This window comes from Cupressus sempervirens, chromosome 3, assembly GCF_028749045.1.
Source record: "Cupressus sempervirens isolate cs-2001-9-10 chromosome 3, ASM2874904v1, whole genome shotgun sequence".
NCBI classification, from domain to species: domain Eukaryota; kingdom Viridiplantae; phylum Streptophyta; class Pinopsida; order Cupressales; family Cupressaceae; genus Cupressus; species Cupressus sempervirens.
This window is the reverse complement of record NC_143120.1, coordinates 294,598,610-294,619,547: the sequence shown is the minus strand read 5'-3', so window position 1 is coordinate 294,619,547 and position 20,938 is coordinate 294,598,610. Positions and strand designations below refer to the sequence as shown.

The window sequence follows — 20,938 nt, the reverse complement described above, 5'->3', positions numbered from 1 at the left end:
TGTAAATCTTAATCATTTCATACCATGAATCTATGATGCTTGACCATTGAGAACAACTAAAAGGGATTATTTTAGGGTTTCCAGCAAAATAATAATAATAAAATATTTTTAAACTTGTTTTGGCCCCATATTATCATTTTAGGAACTTACCTAACATTACAAACTATGAGTTTGATAGCATCACTTAGTAGAGTTCTAACATCAGCTATTCTCCCAATTGTATGATCTTCTATCACTTGATGAAATAAAATTCATGTGACTAGAACTAATAGTGTTCGGAGAATGCCATGAATGCATATTATTTCTTTGCAACACGGTCTGCCTTTGAAGCAATTGCATTAGCCTTAGCACAAGTTTTTATTCCGAGATATGTGACATTGCCTTTTTTCAATGTTCCTTCTTTACATGCCCAAATTTATGAAGAATAATAAACTTAGCTTTTTTTGGTGGTTATGAAGTGGAAGGAGAATCAGGATTCTAATTATTAAGTTTTCTGTTATACCAAACAACAAATGTACTATCTAAATTTCTAGAAAAATTGTTTTCTTGCAGCAAGTATGTGCTGATTTTATCAGAAGTTAGAGTTTGACTTTTGGTTGTGAGTGTTAATGACTCCACAAATGACCTATTAATGGTCAAAGTCACCATATCATCCTCATCAACCTTTTTGTTTACAGTAGTGAGTTGACCCTTAGATCACTCATTTTAAGGAGGCACTCTAATAAAGACCCACCCCTCTTGACTTTATTAGAAAAAAACTAAGTTGCTGATTAGGTTCAAGAATCTCGGGTTCAAGAATCTTGGATTTGAGAATCAAATTTGTAGATTCATGATTTTTTCCCACTATGATTTGTAAGTTTTTGTGTGTATATAAATATGCATTATATATTGAAAAATAAGGGAAATATACATAATTGTAAATCTTAATCATTTCATACAATGAATTTATGATGCTTGACCATTGAGAACAACTAAAAGGGGTTATTTTAGGGTTTCCAGCAAAATACTAATAATAATAAAATATTTTTTAACTTGTTGTGGCCCCATATTATCATTTTTGGCCTGTGGGGGTTCGGGCGGATCCGCCTTAGATTCCCTCGGGTCCACATGTATTCACGGTTAGTCCGCATCTAATCTGTGCAGGGTCCGTATATGAACTATGAATCTGTCCATATTCACAGTACCCTGTGGATCCGTCCATATTCACAGACAATGAACTTAGACGGATCCACAAGATCATATACGGAACTTGCATAGACTCGAGACGTATTGATCCGCAAATCCAAACCCAATACAAACCCAGATCTAATCCACAACTCATTCTATGGATCCGGTATTGCTGGAAAAACACATTTTTTAAAATACAAATTCTGGGCTCTTTTTTAAGTTTGGTAGTTTTTAAAAAATTATTATACAGTTTAGTTGTAGATGCAAAATTATGGACCTCAAGAATAAGGATATCAGTAAATTTTAACGAAAATAGGGCTGCCCAATGACACTTATCATAAACCTTAGGGTTGTTGCTGGTTTGGTTTCATTGTTCAAAATTATTCAATCATACATTTGATACTACACAATTATGAATATCTTGTGACAAAGTATTAAAATTCCATCTCAGTTAAATTCTGCACCTTCTAAAGAACTTAATTTTGGACACATTCCTCTAGAAGGTGAAGATGAATTTGAACAAACCTAGAAAACTTTAAAATTTATTTTGAAAAGGTCAAATTTATATTGTAGATGCTTATGTAGTTATGAAGTGTAAAAAATTGTCTATAGCAACCCAAGATCTAGAGGCCAATGAATAGCACCAAAGCAAGAGATAACAATATGGACAATAACAAACTATATTCTCATCAATATGCAAAATGGTGAACTGAGTACAATGTACATATGCCTACATAAATAGGCAAGACAAAAGGAGAATAGAGCGTACAATGTGACTCAATGAGATGCAATGGTAGTGCAATGTCCTCAAAATAATTAAAATACTCAATTAAATAATTGTTTGATGGCCTTGAACTTAATAATATCATTTTGGCCCCTTTTTAAAAAATTAGTTATTATAAATATTTTGGTTGTGTTGGCTATTGTAACGCTCCGAGAAACTTCTCGAAGCCCACTTACAAGACCCAAGTGTGGCATAGTTGTAGGCATGGTGCATTTTATATTTTCTTTGTATCTTCGAATTTCAGTTGGAGTTTGGCGTTGTTGTAGCTCTGGAGGTGCAAGACTGTTTATATATTTGCAGTTTCAATGGTTAGCAACCATCCTACTTTGTCGGGGGAATATTGCATTAGATATTTCATTTGTACTTCATTGTTCAAATTAGTGAATACGAATATAATCTACAAGTCTCAATCAATCTTGGTTATTGTCAAATGCTTTATTTTGATCAATCATTTTTGTCATTAATAATATAGATGCCTACCCTTGCACAAATTGTTTACCGCATAGATTAATTGATTAACGCACACAGATAATGAGCAATAATAGCAACAGTAGTACTCCGCTTATTATTCGCATATGCCAAGAGATTACATACAGATGATAAGATGATTTACAATGATCCCAGACGGGGTATAAATACTTACCACTGAACCTTCTCGAAGGGGTCCGTCGGCTACATAACAATACTAATCTACCTATCGGCTACAAAATCTTTACCGACAACATGGACCCATCGGCTACACAGTTTCTACTGACGACATCATCCCCCCCAAAAGAAAAGTCATCTCCTGGTGACTTCAAAACTAACAAAAATAGGAGACCACAAAATACAATAGAGAAATAATATACACTATAGAGGAGGCTGTGATCCTGAAGAATGCTGTTGCCGGCGTAATTCGTAGACTTGCTCTGTCCGAATGCTCAAATCCTTCTAAATCTGTTTGTTAACCTCTACGGCCTCCTTCAAGAGAAGCGCTACATCCATAGCCTGGGTCTTTGCCAACTGTAATTCCTGCTCTGTCGCTTCCTTATCCCGCAACAGTGCTGCATGCTCAGCTGCCCATACTGCTTGCTGGCTGGCCAAATCTGCATTTACCTTTTCTCTAGCCTCCTCTACTGCCAGAGACCTCTCCACTGCGACCCTGTCTGCTGCCTTGTCCGCCTCCGCATGCTTGCGAGCATAGTATTCTTCTTTGTACAATCCTACTATCTTGTGCACTAGCTTCTCCATAGAAGTGTTGCACAGACCCAACTCCGGCTTGGTGGCCTAATCCGCCAAAATCTCCAGTGTCTCAACTGCTGGCCAACCTCTCTCCTCAAAACATGAATGAAACCGCTGCGAACAAATCCCCCTTATATAAGCCCAAACCAAATGCCACTCTCTCCGTCGGGTCATAGCCTGTAATCCCACATTGTGCCTCTTTTGCAGCACAACCCGCATACCCCTGAGTTAATCTCTACATCCATCCTCATTTGACCCATAATCTTCCTTCGACACATCATCCATGGTCCACTCCCATCACTATTCGTCTCTGCTACCATTGTGGTAACCATGTCCACATCTGGTGCCACCTCCTCCCTCCTAGGCGCACCCTCCGACTGTGGAATTGCCACCTCCTGTGGCTTTGATACGGCTGCTGGACCTAGAGGGACTCCTCCATGACTCGGAGACTGAATGGATGGTCCGACCTCTACAGGAATGAGTCAGAATTGTTGCCTTAAAAATTTGCTTGCTTTATCAATCACTTCCATTCACTTGGGCTGCTCTGACTGTGCCTCCGTCAACAAGGAAGATGAAATAGTGACCACAACATCTGAATCAATCACATCCAAACGAACTTGGGGTTCAGTCTCTGGTGCTTGCAACTCTGTCAACCGTGGCTTTGCTAGTACAAAAGGGTCTGGCGGACAATCCTGGGAAGGGAAGCCCTCGGTCAAAGCTATAAAAGACACAACATCCACCGCGGCCGTGGAGAAAGCAACATCTAGGGTGGTCACCGGTGCAACAAGTGTCGTCGGTGGGACACCCTTAGCCACTGCCCGTGGAACATCTACTACTATCCATGGGACATCTCCCACTGTTGATGGGGTCATTATGACCGGTGCAGGATGCTGACCAAAGGGAGGGATGTGGGAAGTGGAGGTGGACAAGTGCACTGAAGTTGGCAACTGCGGTTGGCTGAAAAATGTGGATGCGCTAACTATTGATTCATTGCCAACTTTCGTAGAAGTACTCTCTTCCTCGTACTCAGCCCCATTGCTCTCTGAAGTCTCCTCCCATTCGCTGTCGGTGTCCCCGTGAGCTTGCAATCCCCGAAATACCTTCTTTTGCCCCGCTGCTGTCCCACCCGTGTCCAAATGTCTCCAATAAAATATTGGGGGCTCTCCTTGTGCCAACTTTCCCCGCGGTGGAGCCTCAAAATCATCCATTGGTATCTGATTAATTGCTGCCCCCAGAAACAAGCCAATTGCATGGTGTGGCATAAAGAATGTGCGGTGCTGGAGTGTCATGAACTCCTCCATCCTAGTGGCAAGAACTGTAGCCCAATCATACACTATGTCGTTCATGATGCCATTCATAAATACAATCTATGGCAATGCTAAATTTGAAGCCCGAGTTGCCCCTGTCAATTTGCTCTTGATGACATTCATGATGCACCTGCAGTGGCCTTCTCGAATAAGATCTCACCAAAGCCCTCTGCATTTAGACCTTTTTATCACTGACTCCATCTCCTGGGGCATAAGATATCAGCCCACTAATCGTATCCAATGTTCTTTTCGTTCCTGAGAGAGCTTGTGATACTTGATTTCCACCTTCTTACCTCTTGGGCCAGGGATGCCGAAAACCCTAGTAAAATCCTTAGGTTTTAAAGAAACCATCATCCGATGCTTTTTGTACAAAAATCTGCTAGTTTTGCTGTTCGGATTATATGCTTCTATCATAGTTCGCAAAACGGATTCAAATAATCGGATGAAAAAAATTGGAAGTTGGATGGCCCAATGTACCTTTGCCCGTATCAAAATTTGCTTAATTAGCTTTTTGTCCGGAGTCTTCTGCCACCATTTCCGGCATTCGCTGCCATTGAGCCCTTCCAATTGAATAGTAAGATGCGTGAGTTCGGCCCTTACTTTTTGTTTCTTACTGCTGGAAGCGGATGACCCTACAACGCGGATTCCAGAAGCTAAAACCCTAGCATTCTTCTCCATACTTGCCTTCAGCTGGTTCCTCCACTGCTTCCGTTTTTTTTCCTACTGATTCCATATAATAACCGTTTCTTTCGTACCTTTATAATATATGGTTTCTCCTTCCGTTACGTTTGTTTCCCATGGCAAGATTTTGTCCAGACCCCGAAAATATCTCTGCCGTATTCTTTCTTTTTCTACCACAGATATTTGTGAACATTCAACCATCCGCAGACAAAAAAGATCTTTACTGCAAAATGTAAGCCGCTAAATTATAAGTGCTGAAAAACGCTCTTGCCAAAGCAAATGTTACACAAGGAAATGGTGGAAACATTAAGACCATGGATGCTTCAGATCCAAAAGTGTTCAAATCCGCTTCTGAACGAAATGAATCTGCTTCTGAAAATGGTGTAACTAAGCATTCGGATGCAAATAGAATGCAAATTGTATTAGATAGCAATAATGGAAATGGTGATGTAAAAAGTTCTCTTACGCCAACCTCCAGACGAGCTTCATTACAGAAAGGCTGCTGAAGAAGGAGAAAAAGAATTGGCAAGGCTTGAAGAGCAAAAGAAAATGCAAGAGAAGGTGTCCGTGGAAGAGGAGAGTTACACCATGGGGACACAAAGACATCCATGGGGAAGGCAACTCGTAATCTTGATATAACTTGCGGAAACTAGGAAGTCGCCTGTGGTCAGAAAGAAGAGAACCCATGGGAGAAAGAAATCACCACCGTGGAAAATGAAGATGTGGCCGCGGAAACAAAAGCAAAGCCCTCCACCGCTACCCATCCACAGAAAAATAAACATCCGCGGGAGTCAATAGACTTTAAGCCGTGGCAAGAAATAGTTTGAAGCCGCTAGTCCACTTTCCACGGTAGGAGAAAACAAAGGCGTGGGTAAGAAGGGCAACCCGCAGGAGGATAAGTACTGTCTGCGGGAGACAATATTATCCGTGAAAGAAATAAGTACTGTGGAGAAACGAAAACTGCGGAAGGCAATAGAGAAGAATTGATTAATGCACATAGATAATGAGCAAGAACAGCAACAGTAGTACTTCGTTTATTATTTGCATATGCCAAGAGATTACATACAGATGATAAGATGATTTACAATGATCCCAGACAGGGTATAAATACTTTCCGCGGAACCTTCTCGAAGGGGTCCGTTGGCTACATAACAATACTAATCTACCCGTCGGCTACAAAATCTTTATCGTCAACATGGACCCGTTAGCTACACAGTTTCTACCGACGACAAAAATAGCTAACCAAGGCCTCTCTATGCATATTGTACATGTATGACTAAGTACCGCACGGTCACCATTAACTCTTGATAGTTGCAAATGTACGTTGGAGGAATACTTGCCATATAGTGGTTAGTGGAGAAGGCAAAGAAGGTGTATGGTAGTGGGAGGTGATTGTCGTACAAAGTAATAATGTACAAGTGGAGGGTAAGAGGGTTTATGAGTGTCATCAGTGACGCTTTACGAATTAGACAAAGGCAGAGTTTGGGTGGATAGACATTGTACGGGTAGTAGGTGATTTCTATATGGGAAGGCCTCACGTAGTGTGAACTAAGTATGAAGGTGCGCAAACCATACATGAAGGGTTGTGTGGTAAGGGAATGTTGATAGATGGTGTTGTGCGGCTGAGGGCTGTTGGGACATTATAGTGGTATCAAAGCTAGTGATTTTGCAAGCTTGTCTAGTGGATGGGGAATGAGCTCAAAGTGTACACTAGGAGGAGGTACCATGCTATAGGCCAAATATGGGAACCTAACATTGAAATCATGACATTGTTAAGAGATCCAACCAACAGCCAAACTCAACTCAATGGAGCCATGGTCAAAGAGAAACAATGACAACTCATGGAGGAAACTTTGCGAAAATTGGCAGAAGGTAAAACAAATGGAGAACATGATGGGCATAATGATAATCTTTTCATGGGAAAGTCGAACACACAACACACATTCTCGACTGCCCATGTTGACATTTCCCCAAAGAACAAAAGCACCTTGCAGAGAATGAGCATTCACTCTCCACGAGATGTAAGAGCAACAAAGACAAGATTGGAGGGACACAAATCTTAAGGGAAATATATCTTTCAAGGATTATGTAAATCTACAAATGAAATACTTGGATGATAGGAGTTATGTTTACCATAATAATGACATCAAACAGAAGATTGACAAGCTAAACTTATCATCCTTTGATGGGTTTGGGATAACATCAGCACAAGCATGGGTACAAATAACTGATACCTACTTCCTACTCAATTCGATGCCCAAAGATGAGACAATCAAATTTGCAACACTTCATCTAGGAGTCACTCATGAATGGTGGCACCACGAGATGGTCACCCTCGATCACGATTGAGTCACTTCATATGTAGATTTCACAAAAAAACTGATAGACCACTTTGATGGGAAGCATCCAAAGCTCAACTTAAAGGAGTTGGCACTACTAGATTGGTAGATGATTACATTTCAAAATTTCAGAGGTTCTCAGTGTTGGTTACCGACATGTCTGAAAGAAGATTTGTTGTGTTGATGGATGGATTGATGGATCCCCTCAAGGGTTGGGTCAATCGTTTCAATCCCAACATGCTCATAGAGGCACAAAAGACGTCATGTAACAAGGCTACCTCATCCTCCAAGAGTAACACACATTCCTAGTTACCTCTCCCACATGAGGATAGTGACAAGGAGCCATTTTAGAAGAAACCTTTGATGGACTATGCCACTGGTCAGGAGCTCCAAATGAGGAAGCTTTGTTTTACCTGTAAAGAGCCTTGGGAATTGGGTTACAGTTGTCTTGGTAAAGGGAATATTTACTATATTGAGATGGTACCCGATGATGGGGAAGAAAGTAAAATACCCAAAGAGGAAGAGACTAATCGTGCAGAGAGAATTGCCACACTTGTACAAAGGGTAGGTTCCATTGTTGTACTTTCTGCAACTTTTGGGAGTAGTGTATTTCGGGTCTACTATACACTTCAGGGGAGTGTGTCATAATCATGCTTGATATTGGGCCACACTTAATTTCATCAATTCATCACTTGTTGCTAATAGGTCCTTGCACATGGTGGAGAATGAGGGATTTGACGCCAAAGTGACAAGAGGAACTTTACTATCCTGCACTCATGTGATTCCACAACTCAACATTACCATGGGAAACTATACAGTGATAGATGATTTCTTTTTGATAGATCTAGATGATACAAATGTCATATGGACATTCAATAGATAAAGACCCTCCATTAGTACACACAGAGTTTCAAAAAGATGGAGTTTCCTTTTGAGGTGGACAACGAGAAGGTGGTGCTAAGAGGGATGTCAAATAGAGGCCCATGAGAAATATTAGTGAAGAAGATAGAGGCAATTTTCAGGGAAGACAAGATTCAAGCATATAACCTTGACATTGAAGATGTAAGGAAGAATGTGTTAGCCACTGCTTTACTTGAGATAACTACCATATGCCCATTGTTTCAGATTTTAAAGGAGTGGAGGGCTCATTTGTTGGTTGAGTACTCCAAGAACACCTTTGCATGCCAGTTGATGGATGGTCAAATACAAGATGAAAAGTACAAGGTGGTCGATGATCTCATCTACTAAAATGACAATCTATTTGGTACTTGACTCAAAATTGAAGAAGATGATCTTAGGGCAGATTCATAACCCACCCCTAGCAGGTTTCCTAGGATTGAATTTGGATTCTCTTGAGAACAAGAAATCTCTGTGTAGATGTCCTTGAAATAATTAAATAACTCAATTAAAGAATTGTTTGTATGGCCTTGAACTTAATAATATCTTTTAGGCTCTTTTTTAAAACTAGTTGGTTATAATTTATTTGGTTGTGTTGGCCTGTTTGTAAGACTTTGGAAACTTCCTAGGTCCCATCTAGAAGATCAAGTTTGGTATAGTTGTGGGCATGGTGGATTTTATATTTTCTTTTTATCTATGAATTCCAGTTGGAGTTTGGCATCGTTACGGTTTCGAAGGTGCAAGACCCTCCCTATTTTGTATTTGTAGTTTCCATGGTTAGTAGCCAACCTACTCTACAGGTGAAATATCGCATTAGATATTTCATTTGTACTTCATTGTTCAAATTGGTGAATACGAATATTATCTACAGGTCTCAATCAATCTCAATTCTTGGCAAATACTCTGTTTCAATCAATCATCTCTGTCATTAATAATGTAGACGCCTAACTTTACACAGATTGTTAAGTGAGGCCTCTTTGTGCATATAGTACATGTACGACAAAGTATTGTATGGTCACCATTAACTCCTAAGGGGTGCAAGTCGTACGCTAAAGGAATATTATCTTACGATGGTGAGTGAAGATAGAGGTGGTGTACTCTAGTGGTTGGTAAATTATATATGAAGTAATATTGTACGAGTTGAAGGTGAGAGGGTGTATGGTTGTCATTAGTGATGTTGTACGAATCAATAAAGACAATGTACAAGTGGATAGAAATTGTACAAAGAGGAACACATGGACAAGGGTGGTTGTTGTACGGGAAGACCTCACACAAGGTGATCTAAGTACGGAGGAGGGCAGGCCATACATGAAGGTTTATGTAGTAAGAGAGTGCCGACAAAGTTGTATGACTTAGGGTTGTTAGGACATTATAGGTAGGTAGGAGAAAATAATAGATAATTTCACTTAAGGTGGATCACTGTCCAAAGGTTGCAGTATTATTCCATTATAAGTGAGTATGAAAATGTGATAACAAGATCTACCAAAGGTGGGATTTCTCCTACAACCCTATTCCCTAGATATGCAATTGCTTGTGTCTCCTATGCAAATTACTATAATATGCATTATCCTAAGTTAAATAAAGTGTAATTAAATGAGACATAATTTACACCAACACAAAGTTAATTTAAATTATTTATTTACCACACTTTCTTCTATTCTGGATGGTGGCAAAAATTGTTGTCATGCAACTATATTTTATCCATGCAAAAACTTTATATCAAGAATGTTGATGAAGTGTTTTTATACTTTTCCGAATTCCAATGAAAATGACTAGTTGATTTATATCTCAGCTTTTTTAGTTAGTTTTCAAAAGAAGATTACAAGGTTGGAATTTCAGAGTGAATCATTACTTTAATATGTATAGTCTGCAAAAAATCCGAGATAAGCCATGCTTTCAATATGATAAATAATTTAACATGGACATATATTTCAACGGACTTGAAAATCTCTTATCTTCTTGAAATATTTTGGTTGTTTATAACTGTTTTCAATTATTTATATTTGTTCAATGCACTTTATGTTATTGGTGCTTGACTCTAGTTTTCAACTTTTTTTTCTGTGGCAGAACATCGAATCAAATTTGTCATGACTCAACTGGTGTTATTAGACAAGAATATTTGGTAGGCTCCTGGGATCTCACTGTCTATATTCTTTGCTGGACCTTTATGACTTCAAAATAAAAAATCTGAACATGCTACTCTTGTATTGGAAAAGCTGTTTTAGACCTACTTCCATAATAAAAGATTGGACAACTAAAAACCAAACATTCATCTATTTTACTAAGGGGCATTTTTTTTTTTTAAATAGAAATAATATGAAATAGACATGCTTAAGTGTTCTGTTAGAGTTACAAGTCTCCTTGGTGAATACCATTCTCAACTGCGGTCCTTTTTTCTTGGATTCATATCCAAAATCTCATGGTCTAGTTCTGGTATTAATAGAAGGGCTTTCTGTTTTGCTGCATTGTGTGCCTAACCATTTATTATCGAATTTTTATAAGCATCACACAGTAATTGATACAGAATTGTGCACATTCTAACAGGATGCTGATGAAGGTGCTGTCCCAACTCCAATAGTTTTAATAGATCAAGACTCGGACTCCAATGCAACAATTGTGGAGGTCAGTTTTGGTGATCGCCTTGGTGCGCTTCTGGACACGGTATGGTTCCTTAAACAACCATTTGTAAAAACACTTACATATATTATGTCTTGTTTAGAAACTTTGTATTTCAAGTTGATGTCATTGTAGACCCTGAATCTTTATAGTTATAGATAGAGATTTACATATTAAAATGTTCACGTAAAGTCCCTAATTCCCTCACAGCATTTGTGGCCATTTAATCCTATAATCTGAACTTTGAAGTATCTTTAATGTAATGTCCCTTTTGAGATTAAATAGTAAACTGTAATAAACTAAAAAGAAAAATTTAAGTTAATGAATGGTCAAAAGAAATAAAATGGAGAGTTATGACTGTTGAAGGGTTAAGGTATAAAGGAGAGATCATTTTTTGAGAAGAGATTGTGAAGGAAGTAATCAATCAATTTGGAAATAAATAATTATTTACAAAAGACAACAATTAAGGATGACTAGTTGTGACTCTTTCAAAGGTTAGAAATCATGAAAGTTTGTCACCTACTGAAGAATAAGATATAAAAAGGGAGATTATTTTCTTGGAGGAGATCATTAAGCGAGGAATAAATATAGCATAAGCTTGGAATGAAGGAATGAATTTGGAAATAAATTATTATTCTTAAATGCAGCAGTGAAGCGTGGTGACCCTTTGCTAATAAAGGGGAGATTAATCGAAGAAGCATCATTTACACAATCATCAATCCCTCAAGAAATCCAGCAAACAAGTATCAGATGAGCATCAATCATCAATTCATCTTGTGATCAAGAAAACAAACAATTTAGCAGTCAAGCAAATCAATCGATCATTGATACAAAAAGTGTTGAAGCATTGAATCATTTGAACATCAATAATCCAAGATATCAATTAAAAAATTCATTCAACAATAAATTAACTTATAAATTCATATTTCATATATCAATTCCTTCAACAATAAATATAAAACAAAAACTTATTGAAGCATAATCCATTAAAGCATCAAATCAGAAACAGTGAAAAATACATCAAGTTATTGGTTTTGAATTCCAGGTGGTATTCACAAGTCGGAAGGATGAAATCACTTCTGGGTTCATGGGAATTGGAAGGTTTGTCACCTTTGAGTTAGGAACAAGAACCTATAATTCAGCACATTTGCAAGCATTTATAGAGAAGCTTCTGTATGATTGAGTTTTGAGTATTGTGCTATGCTTTATTGATTTGAATATTATCATAAATTCTTAATGCTTGATAAAGCCAATATTAGCATAGTTTGAAGGAGAAAATCAAGATATGCTCTGCTTTTCAGAATTATGCATAGACTACTAAGTTGAATATTTATAATATTAGAAATTTTATCATTTTTGATAAATTTTTATTAATAACCACATAAACATAAAGAGTGCAACTATAAAAACATTAACACCAGATTTCTTGTGGAAAACCCTTTTGGGGAAAAAACACGGTATATAAAACTTTCATTAACCAAAAAGGGCACCAACCTAGATTACAAAATTGAGCACCAACTCATAGAGCACCAGCCCACTTTAAAGCATAATAGCAAATATTGCAATTATATCGTGCATAGCACATATATTGTGAGATGCTAACCCGAACGATACAATCGCCCCATATCTCGTAGGCAATAACATAATTTTTTGTGGCTTGAAAATTTTCAATATATCTTGATTAAATCATGATATGCCTCCACGAAAATGGGTCCCATGCCTGCCGCCCAATTAGCATAAAACGCTAATGTCCACCTAGTCAACATATAAAGAAAAAGCAAAATGCCAAATGTAAAGTTTTTTTAGGGTTGTTGGCACCATTTTTCCATTGTCGTTGACTCATTTCCAAGTAGCTGCCACAAAGATTTTCTTAGGCAATTTTGCGAATGTTTTTGCATAGTCCAGACGATTTTCCAGACATTTTTCTAGAAAATCTCAGCCAAACATGCCAACGACCATTTAAGTCTAGACACATGTAATAAATTATAATTTTTTTAATATATATTTTGAAACTAGTTGTATATATTTGTTATGTTGTTTCTAACTTTATATCTGCTGATTTATTTGTTTCTTAAAAATATATAATTATTATATATAGTGTTTGTAAATTTTTTGATATACAATAATATATATTATTATGCATATTGCATATATGACACACTCACAAAATATATAATATTCTTTGCATATGTATATGAATTTTGTATATTTTCAAATTTCAGCTATGATATAAATATATATCTTCTGTATAATTTTACATCAAACATATACATCTTTAAACTTCTCAATGGATATGTATTATGTATAATCAGATCTTATACTAAGATACTTTCAACTTTCAACTATGCTTCTGAATCAAAAACTTTTTAAAAATACAATAATATACAAAGATATTTTGTATATATTCTTGTTTTTTATCGTTGCTTTTGCAGACTTACAGCCACAGGTAACAAAACCAATAATTGTACTTAGAGAATGGCCGGCAGCAGAAATAAGGATGAGTTTTGGAAACATAGGACACCAAAAGCAAAACGGGATGTGAAATGTAACCATTGTCCTAAGTTGATGAGTAGGGGCATAACTTGACTAAAATATCACATTAGAAGGATAGAAGGCCATGATATCACACCATGTGATGGCTGTCCTGAAGAGGCTACCACCGCGGCTATAACAAGCCTTTAATACATATGAGAAAAAGAAGATAGCAAAAAAGAGCACAGGAAATGCCATGGCTGCCCTAGTGGGAGATTTTAGTTCTACAGGGTCGAAAGATTTTTTTTTCCATTGCACCATGAATATGAGGATTGTCATCCGACAATGTGAGCGACCATATTTCAGAATTTTGGGTTCCATGTAACACTCTTGGTACTCAACTTGGATTGAAAGGCACTGCATGGGACAAAGAGGTACATGAGAAGACAAGGGGTGGCCATTGCAAGATTTTGTTTCTACAATGATATTCCCTTCAATGCTTTGTGTAGTCTATATTGGGATCAATTGGTTGATTGATTTTTGTGTCTAGAAGAGCAAAAAAAATTTTGGCAACAAAGAGGCTGCACTATTATATCTGATTGGTGGACAAATGGTAGGAATATGATGCTCATTAACTTTGTTGTTGCTTTAGGGAGATAGAATTTCTAAAATCAGTTGATGCCTTTGATCAAGTGAAAAATGCAAATATTTTGTGCAACATTTTGGATGAGGTGGTAGTGGAAACGAGAGTGGTTAATGTCATTCAGATGGTGACTGATAATGCAGTTGCATATGTGGCAGCCGATGAACTTTTGATTGAGAGGCACCCCACATTATTTGGAGCCCTTGTGCTGCCCATTGCCTTGACTTGCTCCTTGAGGATGTAGGGAAATTGAGTTGGGTGGAGAAGGTGGTTGAAGATGAAAGGAATGTTGCAAAGTACATCACACATGGGTACTGAGTCTTATGAGAGAACACATTAGTGAAAGGATCTTGTGCAAGTAGGGATCACACACTTTGCTACTAATTCTCTCAACTTGCAAAGCATATTGGAAACATTGAACAACTTGAGGTGTATATTTGCAAGTGTGAAATGGTTATAGAGTCCTTATGTCAAGAAGCCTGAAGCAGATAAAGTTGTGAAGGTTGTGTTTGATGTTAGATTTGGCAAGCTAATGGAGGAGATCATCAATTTAAGTTTTCAAGTCTTGATTGATTTATTATTTAATTGTCAAATATTGCAATTAGCTAAGTTCTGTATAATTTTTTATGTCTAGGTGTTAGTACTGTTGGTAAAGGTTCTATGAATGGTGGATAGGGATAAAAACCCCAAGGGTATCTATATGAGGCCATGGATAGGGCCAAAGAGGTCATTCAACACTTGTATAGGTCAAATGAGACCAAATTATAGATCCATATGGAACATAATCGATCGTAGGTGGAACCGACAACTCCACCAGCAGATTCATGCAACCACCTACTATTTGAATCCCATTTTCTATTTCTTTGACCCTTTTCGAGAAGACGTAGAGGTTCAAGTTGGCCTGGACACATGTTCAGAGATTGGTTTTTGATATGGACCTTTGAGACCTTATACTTGATGAGTTACAAAGCTACAAGAGGGAAGAGGGGCCATTGTTTCTCCTCCTAATTGCAAATGTAGGAGATACACCGTGCAACTAAGTAAAAAGGTACATGTGTTTTGTTTTATTATACCATTTATATTGCTCATAAGTTTATTAGAATCTTGACCATATTATAAATGGCTTTCTTATCCTTTTAGATTTGTGCTGGGAAGATTATGGTGCTACAACACCTAATCTTCAAAAGCTTTCCATTCAAATATTATCGCAACCTTGTAGTGCTTTTGGTTGCAAGCGAAATTAGAGTACTTTGGAGAACAGACACACAAAGAAGTACAATAGGTTGGCTAAGAAGCACTTGAACGGCTTGGTTTATGTGCGGTACAACCTTTGATTGCACAAAAAGAGGGTACAAGGGCAGGCTTCATATGAAATTGATCCTTATGCAACAGATTGGATTGCTCCTCTTGATGGGGATCATGTGGATGTGCATGAGGATCCTTTGTTGACTGATGAGTAGCTAGCTGAGTTTGAGATGGAGGCAGATATTTGGGATGCAGGAGCGGCAACACATGAGGGGGAATGTGAGCGAGGTCATCCATCAAAGACTTCTATTATGGCACCTATTTAGGCACTTGTTGAGGCACCTATTTAGGGACCAGTTGAGGATGTTGCAATTACTTAAGCAACACCCACCCAACAACAACGATCTCTTTTGAGCTTTATTTGTAGACGCAATTTATGATTTCTACTTCTAGTTTTGATCAATACTAAAACTTAATATGTATTTAGGAGTTGTATTTTCATGGAGTTTGATATGTGTTGAACTTATGTTTATTTAGATGTTGCAATTTTTTTTGGTAATGATTCTATGTTAATATGCTAAGTTCTAATTGTAATGTATGTCTCAAACATTAATTAATATATGGTAGATATCTCAAATCATTATATGTTCCACAAATTTGGTGTATATGTTGTGTTTTTTAAGATTATTTTAAGAAATTATATATTTTCAAATGTTTGATAAAAGTACTGGGTTATTGCCGATTTTTTTGCCGAGTTTATGGCGATTTCAAGAGTTTGAATTTTTTTGGGTCAGCCGAGATATTGCCAAGACCAAGATTTTCAACTATGCTTTGAAGCACCAACTCTAATTAGTTGAGGCACCAACCCTAGTTTGAGGGCGCCAACTCTGAAATGCAAAACTCAAATATTAGTAAAATTGAAAAGACACCTATACGCAACTTCAAAAATAATGTCACTTAATAATAAGCTTCCTTTAGAACATACATCTTTCAGTCGAAAATGTAGTCTACTCAAACGCTAAAACATTTTGCATAGTCTTATATTTTGCTGTACCCTCTTTTGAAAAAAATTATATTAGTATTGAAGTTACTCAGCTCTACTCCAAATGAATTATTGCTGCTAATGTTTATCTCAAACATGTAACTTCATTTATCATTATACACTCAAATCACATCTTCGTACACTAATCACATAACTAAGTTGTTATGTAGGTAGTCATCACTACCCACCAAAACTTACGTTTTCCTTGCAATCACAATTTCTTACCCCACATAAATCCTTAAAAATCATTTAATGCTGCACACTTTCTATCATAGTTCAAAGTTTATATCTCAAAACATCGACTCTATTTCTCAAAACAACTTCATTATTGATAATGTAAATGATTTCATCCATCAACTCTTGTTTTAGAAAATGCAACCTACAAGAAATATGTGAAGCTACCACCCAATGTTATTTTCTACATATTCTACTAAACATAATGCACAATAGCTCCCAATTTTTTTTGTTAAATTTTATTTCAACCTAGATGCCTATGATATATATTTCTAGTCATCAAATATCAATCAAAATTTTACAGAACTATTTTGCCTCCTTTCTGTCACCTGTTCACCCCGTCTCACATTTACGAGGCCATCAGATCTATGAGATGCATCAGAGCGGTGGATGATAAGGGGTTTCAGGCTGAACTCTTCAAGTTTGGTGCCTCCATTCTCTACCCCTATCTCTCCATACTATTTAATAAGATGATTTGTATTGGGTTTCCGATTTCTTGGTCCAGGCATCTGATTTATCCAATCCATAAGACCGGTCCTGCATCTGATCCTAGGAATTATAGGACTATTATGATCGGGCACACATCTGCCAAATTATATGCTACAACACTCAATGCTATGTTATCTAGAGAGCTTGACAAGAAGGGTTGTAGAGCTAGAGGTCAGGCTGGTTTCCGGGCTAACTATCAGACTATGGATCATATTTTCACTTTATGAGCTATTATTAAGGAGGCTAGACACAAATCGGAGAAAGTTTACTGCTGCTTTGTTGATTTTCGCAAGGCTTTTGATTTTGTTCCTAGGATGGCTTTATTTTAGAGCTTTAATGACTATCATGAGACTTTATGAAACTGTTGTGGGTAGATTTAGGACTCCTGATGGTTTCTTAGTCTCGATCCATAGCACCATTGGGGTTAAACAAGGCTGTCCTCTCTCTCCCACTTTGTTCGGTTTGTATATTGATGAGCTTGGGAATTTCCTTTTAAGTCTTCGCTCCTTGGTGATAGTTGCTACTTACACCAGGTTTTGATCTCCATTCTTCTTTTCATGGATGATGTGATTCTTCTCACTTCTCCAGAGAGTTTACAAAGGCTTCTTGATGGTTTGGCTTCCTTTTGTGTTTAGAGACAGGTAGCCGTTAACTTGGCTAAGACTCGGGTTAAGATCTTTAATTGCCTTAAAACTTCTCATCTTCGTATCTTTTTTAGGGATAGGAGATTGAGATCACTTCTTATATGTATCTGGGAGTCAAGTTTTCTGGGCCTTGTTTTAGTATGAGACCAAGGATACAGTCCAGAGTTACCAAAGGTATGGGTTCTCTTGCTATGCTTGAGAAACAATGCTTCAAACACCATTTTCAAGATACATTGTCCAAGTTATCCCTCTTGGACTCCCTTGTTTGGCCGAATGTTCTTTATGGCTCAATGGTTTGGGGGCCTTCTCTCCTTAGTTCTGGTTGGGCTTCGATTGAGCAGGTTTAGACATTGCTTCTGTGGCGCATCATTAGATGTCACAGATTCACTCCTCACTGTATTATTCTTGTCGAGTTTGGTGCTCATCCCTTCAGTCTTGCGGCTATTTTTGATTTGGTTTGGTTCCTTCATCGTCTGTGCGGCTTTGCAGATTCGGTTGGTGAGTGTGATAGATATTCATATTGCTCTTCGGTTGCTATTGCACATTCTGATACTAGCTCTCGGGCTCATTGTTGGTTTGCATAGGCATCTTCTCTGTTGAGCTCAATTGGGATTGATATTGATCGTCTCCCTCCTTATCAGTTCTCTTTGAATGCCCTTGCTCATCTTCTCCCATCTAGACAGGAGTTAAATGAGCATGTCAGACTTGATATTTATAGACAGTATATTATTACTACTTGGACTAACCCTCATGGTGGCTTACATTCGAGAATGGCCTTCTATGTGAAGCACTTTCTAGAGATCAGTGATGGGATTATTGTCTGTCCTAGTTACCTTTCTTGACGGTGGAGTCATGCCCTTCATATCTCTTTGGGGTCTTTTAGAGTTGGTTCTCATCGTCTTTGTGCTCGGACAGATCATCATATTGACAAGGGAGAACAGATCTGTAAGCTGTGTACTTTAGCCGAGGTCGAGACAGAGACTCACTTTATTTTCCGATGCCCTATCTTTTATGAGATCAGTGGGAGATTTTATTGTCTTTTCCGGGATTGCTTTTCTCTTTTTGCGTTCTTCAATTATTGTGACCAACGGTATCTTGCGCTCTATCTTTAGGAAGCCACTCTACTTCGTGATAGTACTCTACAGTCACTACTTCCTCATCGACATTGCTCTAATCAGCCTATCATTGCCTTTTTTGCACCCTTATCTCCTTAACAGGTTGTGAGAAGGCCAACTGCTTCTACCAGTTCTGCTAGTCATTCCAAATCCATCAAATCTCGCAGCGGTTACTTACGTCAGCGACACTCCTCCACAAGTTCACAGAGACAATTCAGGGCTCCTGTTCACTTACTGTCTTATCCTTCTATGACTGAATTCTTTTTGTCAAGGAAAGACTCCTAGTTTTCTTCGTGTCCTCTCTTTTCTTGTTTTTGTTTGCTTTTCTTGGACATTGTTTTGTGCTCTTGTTGTTGTCAACTGTCTAGTTGTAAACTCTCAGTCACGTAGACCTTTTGTGGTCTTTTGTTGGATATTAATAATCTTATCTTATCTAGTACATCTATGTTTTATTCTTACATGCCATGATAAGCATCAACACACAGACCAGTCAAAAAAACATTCAAGGCAACAGTTGAAAGTAGTGTATTTCACACAACACAACCTTACGTTTTATCCCAAAACATTCAGCCCAAAAATTATGCTTGACCTTTTAAGAGACTCAAAAACTAATAAAATATGCCCAACACCAATTAATTTACACTATTTGAAATGTTAATGGTGTAGCTTTAGTCGGATTGAATTGACCTAGAGATTATCCTTCAATGGTTATTTAATCATCAATTAGACAAGCTCTCATATATATATAGTCAAATTGATGAGTGAAGAGACATGACTCTTCTACAAATATTTATATAACATTCAAATCTGCATTTGGAACACACAGAAATAATTAGGTGTTATTACATTTGCAGAAAATGATCTTGCAAAACTAACATGGTATCAGAGCACCAGTTTGTAAATGTAGTGGTGATGAACCTTAACGTACTTGGTGCAAGCATGATAAATTGGATTGTTCACAATCTTTGAAACTCTAGAAAGATATCGTTGGAGACTTCTTTCTTAACAACAAATGATCTGCAGTAAATGATATCGCGTCATAACAACAAAGTATTCTTCAAGAAGGTTCATCTCAGGTTTGATAATAATTTCTGGTTTTATCAGACTTATCCCAGGTCTATACACAAACAATTTTTTTATCAATATTGATTTTCTTAAAATGACAAGTTCTTTTCTAATGGAAGATGTTAAGCTGTTTGTTTAAATTAAACTGGAAAAAAAGATGCGTTTATAATCTTTTTTAGTTTGGACAAAATTATGAGACAACAACTATTGTTATTATTGGCAAATTTTTAATGTGGTTGAGGTGGCATTTACCAAGTAGGTTAATTGATTTAACTTGTATGCATAATTAATTTATGGTCAAACAACATTTGTCAAGCAAGTCCCGATAAAGTAATATTTGTTGGTTGTTAAGTCATCAAGTCTAGACAGATGAAGAAGATAACAGGTCCTCGCTATCCAGCAAACCTTCAATTTCTTTGCATATATAATTGTCGAGAGTTAAATGAGATTGCAAGTTTTGCATATTTACATTCCATCAAAGAGGTCAAATAGACGATTGTGACAAAAGAGGTCATTGGAGGTAGAAAAACAAATGGTCGAAGCAAATCGTGTCAGTTGGAATGAATCGTACTCCTGTGGAGCATAAATCAGAGATGTATCTGATTTGAATAAATTAACCAATAATCAAATGCTAATTGCTTGGACATTGGTGGTATAGGTGTTCGAGTGTGAGTTATTTTCTTCTTCGTGCTCTATGAATATCAAATTTTGTGCAGTATCCCAAAGTGTTATACTGCCCCTATCATGTTGTACAGATTTTCCCTTATAGCACCAAGGAGGAAATATAGGGCAAGAGAATCCAATCAAAAGCGAAGAAGGAACACGGTGATGAGATATATTTAGTCACACTGGAAACTTAAGTATCCTTCATTAGCAGCAAAAGCAACTTTGAAATATTTGTCCATATGTATTGCCAGTATGACTGTTTGACTTGTGAGGTTGATCAATCTTTTGCACATTAGGGAACCGGAATGAAG

General features: G+C 37.4%; 1 protein-coding gene across 1 annotated transcript in view; it reads left to right on the top strand.

Annotated features, from left to right (window-relative positions):
• Nucleotides 1-20,938, top strand: part of LOC149566133 (ACT domain-containing protein ACR12-like) — a 220,169-nt gene that overhangs the window by 30,203 nt on the left and 169,028 nt on the right. The window contains exons 2-3 of the mRNA XM_089819562.1: nt 10,464-10,518; nt 10,941-11,057. Coding sequence (XP_089675688.1) covers nt 10,464-10,518; nt 10,941-11,057 — 172 coding nt within the window. The remainder of the gene's footprint in view (nt 1-10,463; nt 10,519-10,940; nt 11,058-20,938) is intronic.